This window comes from Dama dama, chromosome 20 (assembly GCF_033118175.1).
Source record: "Dama dama isolate Ldn47 chromosome 20, ASM3311817v1, whole genome shotgun sequence".
Classification (NCBI taxonomy): domain Eukaryota; kingdom Metazoa; phylum Chordata; class Mammalia; order Artiodactyla; family Cervidae; genus Dama; species Dama dama.
The window spans coordinates 73,159,765-73,176,948 of NC_083700.1; the positions used below are offsets into that span (position 1 = coordinate 73,159,765).

Consider the following 17,184-nt stretch of genomic DNA (forward strand, 5'->3'; position numbering starts at 1 on the left):
CCTTCCAACCCAGGAATCTAACCAGGGTGTCCTGCATTGCAAGTGGATTCTTTACCAGCTGAACCACAAGGGAAGCCTACTAATGTCTATAGTGAGTTTTACAATTTACTCAGTTGTGGTTATTTTAGGACAAATATCAATTGACTTGTCCAGATTCTCAGTGTTGTGGGAATATTTCACTATTTGAACTATTTCACCTATAATGTCCCATATTTACTGTGCTTTTAGGTATTCAACTAGTTCTCTTCCCATGTCCTTTTTGAGTTCTATCAAGTCTCCAATTTAACTTTAATCTTATAACTCAATCTGTATTTGAAACAAATTGTCTCAGTTCTTCAGAGCATGGGATATCACAAGTGAAAGACGTTTCTTAAACATTTATATATCTCAAATCTTCTTAGTATCTGTACTAGAGTAATAATATTTTATGACTTAGTTTGGCCTTTAGGGGTACTAAATCTTAGGTTTTATAAAGTATACTAAACATTCTTTGTCAAATTATCCAGCTGAAGGGTAAAAAGCGTTTTAGATTACAATAATAAAACAGAGCACTTTTGGGTAGATAATTTACATAAAATTGAAATCTAATTCCTGGTGGTTTGGGTTTTAGTATTATGTTATATATTTGCCCAGATTTCTTCCCTTATGTTAGGACTAGTAAAGAGAACTAACAAAATGCTAAAGTAAACAATGTATTTTAGGGAGATAATTAAACATTTTATGATTTAATAAACCAAAAGTATACTTGTGGTTGTGGCCAGTACCAGAAGGAAAATCTGCTTTATATGAACAAATGGTGAAATATTAATTCATTTAGAAACTAAGCATATGCTCTTGTGAATATCCATGAATATTCAGAACTGTCTGAGTGTATGGTATTCATAGGTATTATGAAATCATGATCCACAAAAGTAAGAGAATTTGAAAAAAACTTTCGAGGTGATTTCTGTATGCAAATAGAGGCTGCTACCTGTTAAACAACTTCATTATTTCACTGAGTTCTTCTTAATGTCATGTATTAACTTCTGCCCAGAGGTGGAGATTGAGGTATACTCAATCGGTTATTTGAACAATTTGAGATAATCACTTAGAAAAAGGCAGTTAACAAAAAACTTAAAATATCTTAACTTTTAAGATATATCTTTTATGCTTAAAATAGCCTTGATATGGAAACAAAGCTTCCATTGACACATGAATGGATACAGAAATCCTGTGTGTGTGTGTGTGTGTGATGGAATATTATCAGCCATAAAAAGAAGAATATCCTGCCTTTTGTAATGACATGGATGGACCTTAAGAGCATTATGCTAAGTGAAATAGGTTGGACAGGGAAAGACAAATACTCTATGATCTCACATATGAAGTCTAAGAAGAAAATAATAACTATAAAAAGAGGTCAGATTTGTGGTTATCAGAGGTGGAGGTAGGGGAAGAGGAAATAGTTGATTGTGGTCAAAAGACACAATCTTATGCTTATAAAATAAGTAAATACTGGAGATGTAACACATAGCATGATTGCTATAGCTAATACTGCTATATGGTGTCCAATATATCTCAAAGTAACTAAGAGTAAATTCTAAAAATTTTCATCACAAGGAAATGTTTCTTCATAATTATATAAAGTAATGGATGGCAACTAAATTTAATGTGTTAATCGTTTTGTGATAAATTTGTCATTATTATGTTGTATATCTTAAGTTCATACAGTGCTATATATCAATTATATCTCAATAAAGATGAAAAAAAGTTCACTCTAGAACACCTAGAAAATATTGAAAAATTTAAGATGAAAATAAAAACCTTCCATAATTTCCCTTCAAGGAAATTGTCTTTTATTTCTTGCATATTCATATTCATATAGGAAGCACAGTTTATATATAGTTATGATAAGCTTTAAACATAACATCATAGGAATTAAAAGATATGTCTCTAGTCAAGATTATAAATTGCTACATTGTTATATGGGTGTACCATAATATATTCAAGCAATCTCCTAGATGGATGTGTGATTCCATATTTTTCATATTGTAAATAATGATAAACATCTTTGTCCATAAGTCCTAGTGTGATATGGATGATACATTTCTAAAAATGTATTACAAAGGCAGTGGTTATAAATATTTTCAAATCTTTTAAAGCACACTGCCCTGTACACAGTACATGACATTCTGCAATTTCATCAGCAGTGTGAAGTTATCTCTTTCCTCACACTCTAAACAGTTTTATAGTTTCTGTGATATGCTTAAAGCACAAAGGGCCTTTATTCACATATTAATTTGTATTATTTTATTATTTATGATGATAAACATTTTTTGAGTTTTCAACTTGTACACTTGTTATGAACTGCTTGCACATGTTATTTACCCATTTTTTCTAATGAGATCTTAACTTTATACTCCTTTGAAAGAATTCTTTGTAAGTTAAGGATCAAATTTGCCTTCCATATATGGTAGAAATATTTTCCTATTTATTACCTTAAAATTTAAAATATTTTCTAATATTATTTTATTTTAAAGGCATGTATGTATTCAAATATATCCATTTATGGTATTTTACTTTTTTTCTATGCTATAAAAATATTATCTAACCCAAGTGTCAAAAATATACATATGTATATTTTTCCAGATCATTTCTGATTTTATTTTTTTTAAATATTTAACTCTTTAACTCTCTGGAATCTGATTATTAATGACATGTAAAGGCCTAATTTTACTTTATTTTTTTCAAAATGTTTCATTAATTGGCATGGTCTCATTTATTGGATAAAAGTGAGGGTATCTTTAATTACAGGGGTCACTTCTGAAGCCTTACCTACTGAAGGTGGTTAAGTACTTACCTAAGTGAAATAAAATTGATCTTTTAAATTTCTTATTCTTACCTTCCAAAATTGGCTGGAAGAAATTCAAGAAAGGCATCATTCAGGTAGAGCTGGGTCAGATTCAGAAGCTGCGTGAAACCATCAGGGAGTCTAGAAAGGAGTTAAAGGTTTAGTCATTGCGTGGATGTTGCCATAGAAACAGAGCAAAAATATATATCTCTAAGGAGAAAAAATAGAAGTGTAATATATTTTTCAGCTCTCCTTTGGTATCACAGTAATGGAAGAATTTATTGAGCATGTTGTTACAGCTTGAAAATTTTGCCTGTTATTAAAATAAATGGCATTCACCCCTCCACACTGCTCTCCTATGCGGAGATTTATGTCACTGCCAAAGTCAGCGGCATCATTTCTTACTGTTACCCTAGCCTTATAAACACCAGTGAGATATTTTTATGGAAATTTCAAGATGTATACTATCTTTTATAATTTCAAATTTATGACTCTTCTCAATAGAAAATTCACATGTATAGTCAGGCAAGGTTATCTACTCTTTCACTTAATCATTGGAAGTTGTGTGCAGTTTGTGACACTGATGGCTAAAGGTGCCCAATATGAGGAGGGAAAGAGTGTTTTGTCCCTTAATTGATAATTTCCTTAATGCAGGCCCAACAGATACATGCATTATAATTCAAACTGACCTGATTCATGCACACTAAAAATGAACAAGAACATTAAAATAATAAACAGAATTCTAAAGACTTTAAAAGTTATTTAAAAGTTGAGAAAATATCCTTCGGGAAAAATCTTATCACTGAGATAAAGTAATTACTTGAAATGTTTAAATCATTTTTACCAAAATGATTTAACTCAAGGATTTTTCGTAAAAGGATATTGACTTTTTATTAATTTAATTTCTATTTAAATATTTTAATGCCTTTTTCTACACTTTAGACAAGACTATGCCCTTTCACAGAATATTTTTAAACAGTGTCCAAATTTGCCTTCTCCTCAAATTACAACCTATGACCTTCCTTGTATTTACTGACAAAATTATTTAAAAAGCTGCCTTTACTGACTACTTTTTACTACTCCTCAAGCCATTGCTTTCTGGCATCTACTCCAATTCTGTTACTGAAACTGCACTCGCCAAAGCCTCTGATGCCTTCTAAATCTCAATTTCATTAACTTCATTTTATTTCATAACCCACACTGCCCAGCAACAGTTGTCATCACTAATTGTCCTCTCTTTCTGGGCTTCTACCATACTACTTTCCCTGCGCTTCTTCCTACTCCTGGAGCACTAGATCTGAGTTTCATTCCATGGTTTCTCTTCCTCTGACCAGTCTTTTGTTATGAAATGTTTTATGTATATAAAAGAGTATATGGGTACCCACAATATAATTTAACAAATAGAACCAGTATCTTTAAAACCCTCTGGCTGTCCCTCCCTGACTACATCTTTCTATTTGCTCCACAAATTCCTAAATGATGGTTACTTTTCTGTTTTTTAAGGAGTTTTACCACACCTATTTAAATCCCTGAAAAAAAGTCATGTGGTTTTGGTTTTTTTAATATTATTTAAATCAAATCACACTATGAATATTTTTATGGGATTTATAATAATTCACATTATTAAATAACTCATTAGTTAAGTGAAATTCATTCATTTTGATGTAGAAGACTGATCACCATGCCATGGTATTTCATTGTATGAATATATCACAATTTATAAATCATTCTTCATCTAATTGAACATTACAGTTGTTTCTAGTTTTTGTTTGTATCTCTATTATATATTCTATTTATTTTTGAACATATATTCTGGTGTACAAGAGATTACTTAAGCTATATTGCTGGTTAGAAGAGATTAACATCTTTATGACTAGCTCTCACCTAATGATTAGCAGGAGTATAAATACCTCAGCTCTCTCACCCAAATCTGTGATGTGTGTTTAAACTCCTTCCCAGAGATCCCCAGAAAGCTTAAGGTCCAGTGTCCATACTAGTAAATAGCTTGATAACATATCCTTAATTGATATTTCCTGATATCATTTTCTAAATATATTGCTTGAATTCTTTTCTAAACTTTTCTTCTGAGGAACCCAAATTAAACACAATTAATATTTCTATAGCAACTCAGTAGGAATTGTTTATATGCTATTACGACACTGATCTTACATGGATTATTTTTGCTACAAACATCCTGCTTCACTTTGTATTTTGGAGCTGGATTGTTTGTATATGACTTCTTAGATGCTTCCATAAATATGCTTCCAAAGGGAGGTAGGATTCATAAAAGCAGAAAAGAGGGATAAAGGAGCTGGGGAAAGTGAGAGCTACAATGAAGAGGTAAAAATTCACCTGAGATGGGTTACAAAGAGAACACAGGTTCTAGAGAGAATATTTTATGAATAAGAGTATTAGTAGTTAATATTTGAGAGTATCAGTAGGGGACAGGTTTTATAGGATATTTGATGCTTGACTCATAGGCATACACTTTATCTTATAAAAGTAAAAAAGAATATACTGGAGATCTTCATTTTCTCTATGTTTTTCTTCCTTAACTACTTTAGAACTCATATCCTGGTAGTATAATAGTCTTCATGAAAATGGCACAGATATTCAACAGATTACAATTCAATTTAACTACTATTTTACTTTGATGTTCTTTTGGTTCCTATAATCATTCAAGAAAAGAAATCATTTATGATTTCTGAAAAAAAGAAGATTAATATGTGTAAAATGAGAAGAATGCTAAAACCTTTGATCTAAAATGTTGTGTTAACATCATTCAGTTCAGTTCAGTTCAGTTGCTCAGTTGTGTCCATAGAAAACACCCTCTTCCAACAACACAAGAAAAGGCTCTACACATGGACATCACAGATGGTCGACACCGAAACCAAATTGATTATATTCTTTGCAGCCACAGATGGAGAAGCTCTATGCAGTCAGCAAAAACAAGACCAGGAGCTGACTATGGCTCAGATCATGAACTCATTGCCAAATTCAGACTGAAGCTGAAGAAAGTGGAGAAAACCACTAGACCATTTAGGTATGACCTAAATCAAATCCCTTATGATTATACAATGGAAGTGAGAAATAGATTTAAGGACTAGTTCTGATAGAGTACCTGGTGACTATGGACGGAGGTTTATGACATTGTACAGGAGGCAGGAATCAAGACCATCCCCAAGAAAAAGAAATGCAAAAGAGCAAAATGGCTGTCTGAGGAGGACTTACAAACAGCTGTGAAAAGAAGAGAAGTGAAAAGCAAAGGAGAAAAGGAAAGATATACCCATTTGAATGCGGAGTTCCAAAGAATAGCAAGGAGAGATAAGAAAGCCTTCCTCAGCGATCAGTGCAAAGAAATAAGAGGAAAACAATAGAATGAGAAAGACTAGAGATCTCTTCAGGAAAATTAGAGATACCAAGGAAACATTTCAGGCAAAGATGGGCTCAATAAAGGACAAAAATGGCATGGACATAACAGAAGCAGAAGATATTAAGAAGAGGTGATAGAAGAACTGTACAAAAAATATCTTCGTGACAGATAATCATGATGGTGTGATCACTCACCTAGAGCCAGACATCCTGGAATGTGAAGTCAGGTGGGCCTTAGGAAGCATCACTACGAACAAAGCTAGTGGAGGTGATGGAATTCCACTTGACCTATTTCAAATCCTGAAAGATGATGCTGTGAAAGTGCTGCACTCAATATGCCAGCAAATTTGGAAAACTGAGCATTGACCACAGGACTGGAAAAGGTCACTTTTCATTCCAATCCCAAAGAAAGGCAGTACCAAAGAAAGCTTAAACTACCACACGATTGCATTCATCTCATATGCTAGTAAAGTAATGCTTAAAATTCTCCAAGCCAGGCTTCAGCAATACATGAACCGTGAACTTCAGATGTTCAAGCTGGTTTTACAAAAGACAGAGGAACCAGAGATCAAATTGCCAACATCCGCTGGATCATCAAAAAAGCAAGAGAGTTCCAAAAAAACATCTATTTCTGCTTTATTGACTGTGCCAAAGCCTTTGACTGTGTGGATCACAAGAAACTGGAAAATTCTGAAAGAGATGGGAATACCAGACCACCTGACCTGCCTCTGGAGAAACCTGTATGCAGGTCAGGAAGCTACAGTTAGAAATGGACATGGAAAAACAGACTGGTTCCAAATAGGAAAAGAAGTACGACAAGGCTATATATTGTCACCCTGCTTATTTAACTTATATGCAGAGGACTTCATGAGAAACACTGGGCTGGAAGAAGCACAAGCTGGAATCAAGATTGCCAGGAGAAATATCAATAACCTCAGATATGCAGATGACACCACCTTTATGGAAGAAAGTGAAGAAGAACTAAAGAGCCTCTTGATGAAAGTGAAAGAGGAAAGTGAAAAAGTTGGCTTAAAGCTCAACATTCAGAAAACTAAGATCATGGTGTCCGGTCCCATCACTTCATAGCAAATAGATGGGGAAAGAGTGAAAACAGTGACTGACTTTATTTTTCTGGGCTCCAAAATCACTGCAGATGGTGACTGCAGCCATAAAATTAAAAGACGCTTACTCCTTGGAAGGAAAGTTATGACCAATCTAGATAGCATATTAAAAAGCAGAGACATTACTTTGCCAACAAAGGCCCACCTAGTCAAGGCTATGGGTTTTCCAGTATGGATGTGAGAGTTGGACTATAAAGAAAGCTGAGCATTGAAGAATTGATGCTTTTGAACTGTGGTGTTGGAGAAGACTCTTGAAAGTCCCTTGGACTGTGAGGAGATCTAACCATTCCATCCTAAAGGAAATCAGTCCTGGGTGTTTATCGGAAGGACTGATGTTGAAGCTGAAACGTCAATACTTTGGCCACTTGATGCGAAGAGCTGAGTCGTTTGAAAAGGCCCTGATGCTGGGAAAGTTTGAGGGCAGGAGAGGAAGGGGACTACAGAGGATGAGATGGTTGGAAGGCATCACCAACTCGATGGACATGTGTTTGGGTGGACTCCAGGAGTTGGTGATAGACAGGGAGGCCCGGCGTGCTGTGGTTCAAACATCATAACTATTAGTAAATAAAATTCCATAAAAATACTAATTTTTTAATTATAAGGACAGCTTGAACTACCCAGCTTACCTTAGTCTATTATTTTACCCATGTATGCACTAAATGATATTACTTTATACTACTTTTTTTTTTTTTATTAGTTGGAGGCTAATTACTTCACAACATTTCAGTGGGTTTTGTCATACATTGATATGAATCAGCTATGGATTTACACGTATTCCCCATCCCAATCCCCGCTCCCACCCCCCTCTCCACCCGATTCCTCTGGGTCTTCCCAGTGCACCAGGCCAGAGCACTTGTCTCATGCATCCCACCTGGGCTGGTGATCTGTTTCACCATAGATAATATACATGCTGTTCTTTTGAAATATCCCACCCTCACATTCTCCCACGGGGTTCAAAAGTCTGTTCTGTATTTCTGTGTCTCTTTTTCTGCTCTGCATATAGGGTTATCGTTACCGTCTTTCTAAATTCCATATATATGTGTTAGTATGCTGTAATGTTCTTTATCTTTCTGGCTTACTTCACTCTGTATAAGGGGCTCCAGTTTCATCCATCTCATTAGAACTGGTTCAAATGAATTCTTTTTAATGGCTGAGTAATATTCCATGGTGTATATGTACCACAGCTTCCTTATCCATTCATCTGCTGATGGGCATCTAGGTTGCTTCCATGTCCTGGCTATTATAAACAGTGCTGCGATGAACATTGGGGTGCACGTGTCTCTTTCAGATCTGGTTTCCTCAGTGTGTATGCCCAGGAGTGGGATTGCTGGGTCATATGGCAGTTCTATTTCCAGTTTTTAAAGAAATCTCCACACTGTTCTCCATAGTGGCTGTACTAGTTTGCATTCCCACCAACAGTGTAAGAGGGTTCCCTTTTCTCCACACCCTCTCCAGCATTTATTGCTTGTAGACTTTTGGATAGCAGCCATCCTGACTGGCGTGTAATGGTACCTCATTGTGGTTTTGATTTGCATTTCTCTAATAATGAGTGATGTTGAGCATCTTTTCATGTGTTTGTTAGCCATCTGTATGTCTTCTTTGGAGAAATGTCTGTTTAGTTCTTTGGCCCATTTTTTGATTGGGTCATTTATTTTTCTGGAATTGAGCTTCAGGAGTTGCTTGTATATTTTTGAGATTAATCCTTTGTCTGTGGCTTCATTTGCTATTATTTTCTCCCAATCTGAGGGCTGTCTTTTCACCTTACTTATAGTTTCCTTTGTAGTGCAAAAGCTTTTAAGTTTCATTAGGTCCCATTTGTTTAGTTTTGCTTTTATTTCCAATATTCTGGGAGGTGGGTCATAGAGGATCTTGCTGTGATTTATGTCGGAGAGTGTTTTGCCTATGTTCTCCTCTAGGAGTTTTATAGTTTCTGGTCTTACATTTAGATCTTTAATCCATTTTGAGTTTATTTTTGTGTATGGTGTTAGAAAGTGTTCTAGTTTCATTCTTTTACAAGTGGTTGACCAGTTTTCCCAGCACCACTTGTTAAAGAGTTTGTCTTTTTTCCATTGTATATCCTTGCCTCCTTTGTCGAAGATAAGGTGTCCATAGGTTCGTGGATTTATCTCTGGGCTTTCTATTCTGTTCCATTGATCTATATTTCTGTCTTTGTGCCAGTACCATACTGTCTTGATGACTGTGGCTTTGTAGTAGAGTCTGAAGTCAGGCAGGTTGATTCCTCCAGTTCCATTCTTCTTTCTCAAGATTACTTTGGCTATTCGAGGTTTTTTGTATTTCCATACAAATTGTGAAATTCTTTGGTCTAGTTTTGTGAAAAATACCGTTGGTAGCTTGATAGGGATTGCATTGAATCTATAGATTGCTTTGGGTAGAATAGCCATTTTGACAATATTGATTCTTCCAATCCATGAACACGGTATGTTTCTCCATCTGTTTGTGTCCTCTTTGATTTCTTTCATCAGTGTTTTATAGTTTTCTATGTATAGGTCTTTTGTTTCTTTAGGTAGATATACTCCTAAGTATTTTATTCTTTTTGTTGCAATGGTGAATGGTAAAGGAACATGAAAAATGCCCACCAAGTCAAACAAAAGAGGAGGAGATAGGGAATCTACCTGAAAAAGAATTTAGAATAATGATAATAAAAATGATCCAAAATCTTGAAAACAAAATGGAGTTACAGATAAATAGCCTGGAAACAAAGATTGAAAAGATACAAGAAATGTTTAATAAAGACCTAGAAGAAATAAAAAAGAGTCAATTAAAAATGAATAATGCAATGAATGAGATCAAAAACACTTTGGAGGGAACCAAGAGTAGAATAACGGAGGCAGAAGATAGGATAAGTGAGGTAGAAGATAAAATGGTGGAAATAAATGAAGCAGAGAGGAAAAAAGAAAAAAGGATCAAAAGAAATGAGGACAACCTCAGGGACCTCTGGGACAATGTGAAACGCCCCAACATTCGAATCATAGGAGTTCCAGAAGAAGAAGACAAAAAGAAAGGCCATGAGAAAATACTCGAGGAGATAATAGCTGAAAACTTCCCTAAAATGGGGAAGGAAGTAGCCACCCAAGTCCAAGAAACCCAGAGAGTCCCAAACAGGATAAACCCAAGGCGAAACACCCCAAGACACATATTAATCAAATTAACAAAGATCAAACACAAAGAACAAATATTAAAAGCAGCAAGGGAATAATAACAAATAACACACAAAGAGATTCCCATAAGGATAACAGCTGATCTATCAATAGAAACCCTCCAGGCCAGAAGGGAATGGCAGGATGTACTGAAAGTAATGAAAGAGAATAACCTACAACCTAGATTACCGTATCCAGCAAGGATCTATACTACTTCTTTTGATGAAAAATATATTTCTTTATGTTGCTTCTCTGAGAAAGTTTATGATGCAGGAAAATCTGGCTGTTACATAGAACACTTCTCTAAGGATTTGAGAATTGACTACATTGGGCAGATTCCAACTGCAAGACTGGACTGCCAAAACTAAGTTATATGAAAAAACCAGAATGCAATGTAAGATAGTTTTTTTAGTCTGCTTATAGACACAGATGTGCTGACATTTTATATCAAATTTTTCTTTTTTAAAAACTGCAGAATTAAGGGGTATATTTATACAGTAAGTTTTGTTTAATAGCATGTATATTTTTTAATTTCAATTTACTTACACAAGAATTTGTTGAATGGTCACTCTGCACTGAGATTCAAAATTAATGCCTTATTCCTCACCTTCTCCACAGCATTATATTCATAGATTTAGCAAAATGCTATGACAATTATGCTTATACAAGTGTTAAGAATTTTTTATTCCTGAACTAAATTACACATTCTTTGAGGAGAAGGAATTTTCTAAATCTCCTCAATGACCTAGTATTGTACTTTGAAAACATATTATTTGAAAAATATATAGTCAGTAGATCTGCTAAAAAATATTCAACTTTATTTATTATTGACTTTATGGTATGGTTTGTAGTTTTAATGGTCTCATTTGTCAATATCACCATTTCTGGAGGAACACACAAGAACCTGTGAGGAAGAAGATATTCTTTAGCAAGCTAGGTTAAACTTAAAGAAGATGAAAATCATGGGCTGTCTTTATCCTCCTCCAAGATATTCAATGAAATCCAACAGTTTACACTAAGAAAGTGAACTCTAATGAAATACTTTCATGTTCCTAGAGTAACTGCTGGTTTTTCATAGTTGACAGATTTATTTTAAAGTTCAAAGCATTTCAAAAATATATATACTGATAAATAATTCTCTCTCTAAGGAAACATTTTCATTTTATTATTAATGGCTTAAATCAAAAGTAGCATATTCAAATTACAATAAATAAATGATATTAGAATCAGACACCCAAAATATTTAGTGCTTGAGCACGTGGACATTGATGTCGGAAGATCTAAGTCTAACCACAGTTCTTTCAGTTATTCATCTCTGTGACTTTTACAAATTACTTAATCTTTGTAAGACTCAGTTTCCTTTTTTTTTGTAAAATGATCAAACTAAATTCCTCTTTCAGAGTTGCTCCAAAGAGTTAAATGATTATCTGCTCCATATTAAAGACTCACTAAATAGGAGTGATTGTATTACTTTTGTTTTTATTGTTTTTATTCTAATTTTTCAATATTAGCTAGAATACTAATTTAGATACTTTTATTAGTGCTAAATTTATTGTTGGAATAGACAAATTAAGATTGGCTGCAGACATCCTTGTTTCAACATTTTTCTTCTCTAAATGTGTTTACTTTAGAAGTTTAATGAAAACATATTACAGGCATTTGACCTCCATTAGAACGTCAAACCAAATTAAAACTTTAGGAGCTATAAGTTGTGATTAAGAAGCCAAAGTAAAATCTTCTGCTCTAATTGGGAAGGTATTTTGCATCTAAACATTTTAATTTATAACCTTAAAGTTATAAAAAAATTAACATAACATTATCAGAAACAATTTAAACTATTATTTTCATTTAATGCATTTATTTTTTATCTAATTTCCAATGAATTATTTTAACATCACTGCAAACTTGTATCATGATTTCTCCCTTTACTTTGTAAATATCTTTCAATTTTGCTTTAAATCAGAGTGACTATAATCTGTCAGTCAAACTGGGACATTTTTGAGAGTTTAGAGGGAACTATTATTAATCTTGCCACATCATGAGGTATAAACCGGGAAGACCTGAGCAGAGACATATAATCATCTTATATACAATCTTAATATCCATGTGGAAGATGTACCATAATATATTAGCACTTTTCTTATTGTTGAGCATTAAGAACGTTCAATTTTTTCAAAGTGTATCTTTCAATTTAAACCAAAATCAAACTGTTCCCCCATAATTTGTGAAATATAATAAAAGGAACCCAGGAATTTATACTATCTTTGTGCATTTCCATATGTAAAAAGGAATGTAGATAATATTTTTCTACTTCACATTTTCTGTGAAGATAAAAATGAAATAATGTATCTAAAAGCCTGAGATACACTAGGTTCTCAATAAATGATGGTCTTAACTTTAAATGAGAAGCTGTTATTCTCAATTTTACTGTAATAATTTTCGCCCCTGACTCGGTTAAGGCATTCAGACTATACTATAAAGTTCACATCTAAAACTAAACCTAGTAATATAACACTTAAAACTGTAACTTTCATATTCTAGGGTTTTCATGACTTAACTACTTTGTAGATTTCTTGTATCTAAGAAAACAAACAGAAATCAGGAAAGAAAAATGAAACCCAAATCTATTTTTAATAGAGCAAATTAATAAAACTCTAGTATAACTGATCAAATAAAAAAGAAAAAAGGCACAAAACAGAGAGCATCACTAGAGAACTTATAGAGTTAAAGGGCTAATAAAATAATATTATGGAAAATAAGATGCCAATAAGTTTGAAAACATGAAATATACATATTTTTAAAAACACAAACTACCAGAAATGATTCAAGGAAAAGTAGATAATTTGAATAACACTATAGGTATTATAGAAATTAAATTTGTAATTAAAACTTTCCCATAAAGAAAAGCTCAGGCTTGAATGCTCCACTTGCAAATTTTATCAATATTTAGGGAAGAAATAATTTCAATACTATACAATTTCTTATAAGAAATAGAAGACGACATTTCCCAACTATTTTAATGAGGCCAGTTTTATATTGATACCAACACCAGAGAAAGAAATTATAAGAAAACAATTTCAGGCTAATATACCTCATGAATATAGATGGGAAAATCCTTAGAAGATACTATCAAATCAGAGGCATTCATTTATAAAATGCATAATATTTCATGACCAGGGAAATTTTTTTTTTCAGGTAAATTTATTTATATCATTGTGGCAATATATAATATTAAAAAAACAAGACAAAAACTTTGACAAAACTCAACGTCTATTGACAACAAAAACTCTGAGCAAAACAGATATCAAAGACTGGCTATATTCTAAGGTGGCCCCCAAGATCTCTCTAGCAGTTTGCTGCTGCTACTGCTTCGTTGCTAGTCGTATGGGACTCTCTGCAGCCCTATGGACAGTAGCCCCTGGGTTTCCCTGCCCGTGGAATTTTTCTGGCAAGAATACTTGAGTGTGGTGCCATTTCCTACTCCTGGAGATCTTCCCAATCCAGTTCAGTTCAAGTCAGTCACTCAGTCATATCCAACTCTTTGCGACCCATGGACTGCAGCACGCTGGACTTCCCTGTCCATCACCGACTCTCGGAGCTTACTCAAACTCATGTCCATCGAGTCGGTGATGCCATCCAAAAATCTCATCTTCTGTCATCCCCTTCTCCTCCTGCCTTCAATCTTTCCCAGCATAAGGGTCTTTTCCAATGAGTCAGATCATCTCATCAGGTGGGCAAAGTATTGGAGTTTCAGCTTCAGCATCAGTCCTTCCAATGAATATTCAGGATTGATTTCCTTTACAATTGACTGGTTTGATCTTGCAGTCCAAGGGACTGTCAAGAGTCTTCTCCAACACCACATTTCAAAAGCATCAATTCTTTGGTGCTCAGCTTTTTTTATAGTCCAAATCTCACATGCATACATGACTACTGAAAAAACCATAGCTTTGACTAGATGGACTTTTCTTGGCAAATTAATGTCTCTGCTTTTTAATATGCTGTCTAGGTTGGCCATAGCTTTCCTTCCAAAGAGTAAGCATCTTTTAATTTCATGGCCACAGTCACCAACTGCAATGACTTTGGAGACCCCCCCAAAATAAAGTCTCTCACAGTTTCTATTGTTTCCCCATCTATTTGTCATGAAGTGATGGGACAGGATGCCACAATCTTAGTTGAATGTTAAGTTTTAAGTCAACTTTTTCACTCTCCTCTTTCACTTTCATCAAGAGGCTCTTTAATACTTCTTCTCTTTCTGCCATAAGGGTGGTGTCATTTGCATATCTGAGGTTGTTGATATTTCTCCAGGCAATCTTGATTCCAGTTTGTGCTTCATCCAGACCAGCATTTTTCATGATGTACTCTGCATAGAAGTTAAATAAGCAGGGTGACAATATATAGCCTTGACATACTCCTCTCCCATTTTGGAACCAGTCTGTTGTTCCATGTCCATTTCTAACTGTTGTTTCTTGACCTGCATACAGATTTCTCAAGAGACAGGTCAGGTGGTCTGGTATTCCCATCTCTTTCAGAATTTTCCACAGTTTGTTGTGGTCCACACAATCAAAGGCTTTGGCAGAGTCAACAAAGCAGAAATAGATGTTTTTTTGGAACTCTCTTGCTTTTCTGATGATCCAGCAGATGTTGGCAATTTTATCTCTGGTTCCTCTGCATTTTCTAAATCCAGCTTGAACACTTGCAAGTTCATGGTTCACGTTCTGTTGAAGCCTGGCTTGGAGAATTTTGAGCATTATTTTACTAGCATGTGAGATGAGTGCAGTTGTGCGGTAATCTGAGCATTCTTTGGCATTGCCTTTCTTTGGGATTGGAAAGAAAAGTGACCTCTTCCAGTCCTGTGGCCACTGTTGAGGTTTCCAAAATTGCTGGCATATTGAGTGCAGCAGCACTTTCACAGCATCATCTTTTAGGCTTTTAAATAGCTCAGCTAGAATTCCATCATCTCCACTAGCTTTGTTCATAGTGATGCTTCCTAAAGACAACTTGACTTCACATTCCAGGATGTCTGGCTCTGGGTGAGTAATCACCCAGAAGTGGGACCTGAGCCAGATGTGGGATCAAACCCGTATCTCCTGTGTCTCTTGCATTGGCAGGCAGATTCTTTACCACTAGTGCCACCTGGGAAGCCCCTGTAAATTTCGTTGTTGTTCAGTCTCTCATTTGTGTCACACTCTTTGCGACCCCATTGACTGGAGCACACCAGACTTCCCTGGCCTTCACCATCTCCTGGAGCTTGCTCAAACTAGTGTCCACTGAGTTGGTGATGCCATCCAACCATCTCATCTTCTGTCATCCCCTTATCCTCCTTCAATCTTTCCCAGCATAAGGGTCTTTTCCAGTGAGTCAGCTCTTTGCATCAAGTTGCCAAAGTATTGGAGTTTCAGCCTCAGCATCAGTCCCTTAAAGGAATATTCAGGATTGATTCCTTTTAGGATTGACTGGTTTTATCTCCTTGCAGTCCAAGGAACTCTCAAGAGTCTTCTCCAACAACACAGTTCAAATGCATCAAGTCTTCAGCACTCAGCCTACTTTATGTTCCAATTCTCACATCCATACATGACTACTGGAAAAACTATAGGTTTGACTATATGGACTTCTGTTGGCAAAGTAATGTCTCTGCTTTTTAATGTTCTGTCTAGGTTGGTCATAACTTTCCTTCCAAGGAGCAAGTGTCTTTAATTTCATGGCTGCAGTCACTGTCTGCAGTGATTTTGGAGCCCTAGAAGTTTATGCCCTTGCAAAATCTTCTCCTCTTGAGTACTGTTAGGACTTGTGATTTGCTTCTTATTAATGGACTGTGACAAATATGATGTCATTCTGTAAACTATAGTATGTTATACACCTCTATCTTACTAGGATGCTCATTCTACTCATCTGTTGGCCCTAAAGAAACAAGATGCTGTGTTGTGAACTACATCTGGAGAGGGTCACCTGACTGGGGATTGCACCAGCATTTAGGATTCAAGAATGGCCTCTAGCTGTCAGCCAGAAAAATGCTGGGGCTCACAGGTTTATGACAGGAAATGAATTCTGCCAATAAGCTGAATAGGTTGAAAATGGATTTTTTTCCAGCTGGGCCTCCAGATGAGACCACAGCTTGACTGTTGCCTTGATAGTAGCCTGGTGAAAATCTCAAAAAGGGAACCCAGGTATAGCATGCCTAGATTCCTGACTTACATAAACTAAAAGATAACAAATATTTATTGTTTTAAACCACTAAGTGTGTGGTGATTTCTTGTATAGAATTATAACACTAACACTCATTTTGGTATCTGAAATTGGGATTCTGCTGTAGTAAATTTCTAAAAATGTGGACTGGCTTTGGAATCAGGAAGTGGTCAGAGACTGCACAACTATTGAAGAGCATTATAGAGAAAGCTTAGCTTTTCTTGAAAAGTTTGAGAGTAGGAATCTAAGTTTTGAGAGCCCTGTTGGTAAGAGCTTAAAAGGAAGTGAGAAATAGGTTATGTAAAATTTCCTCAGCCTGATAAAGGGAATGTATTAAAAAAAATAAGTAACTATCATACATAATGGTGAAAGTCTGAATGCTATCTCCTTAAGATTGAGAACAAGACAACGGTGACTGTTTTCACCTCTTTTGTTCAACATTATACAGGAGGTCCTAGCCAGGACAATAAGGCTAAATAAATAAATTAATGAATTATACACTGGGAAGAATGAAATAAAACCA

The 17,184-nt window shown here is 35.1% G+C and overlaps 1 protein-coding gene across 1 annotated transcript in view; it reads right to left on the minus strand.

Annotated features, from left to right (window-relative positions):
• Window positions 1–17,184, minus strand: part of LRRC7 (leucine rich repeat containing 7) — a 577,944-nt gene that overhangs the window by 276,931 nt on the left and 283,829 nt on the right. Inside the window, exon 6 of the mRNA XM_061121637.1 lies at window positions 2,879–2,968. Coding sequence (XP_060977620.1) covers window positions 2,879–2,968 — 90 coding nt within the window. The remainder of the gene's footprint in view (window positions 1–2,878; window positions 2,969–17,184) is intronic.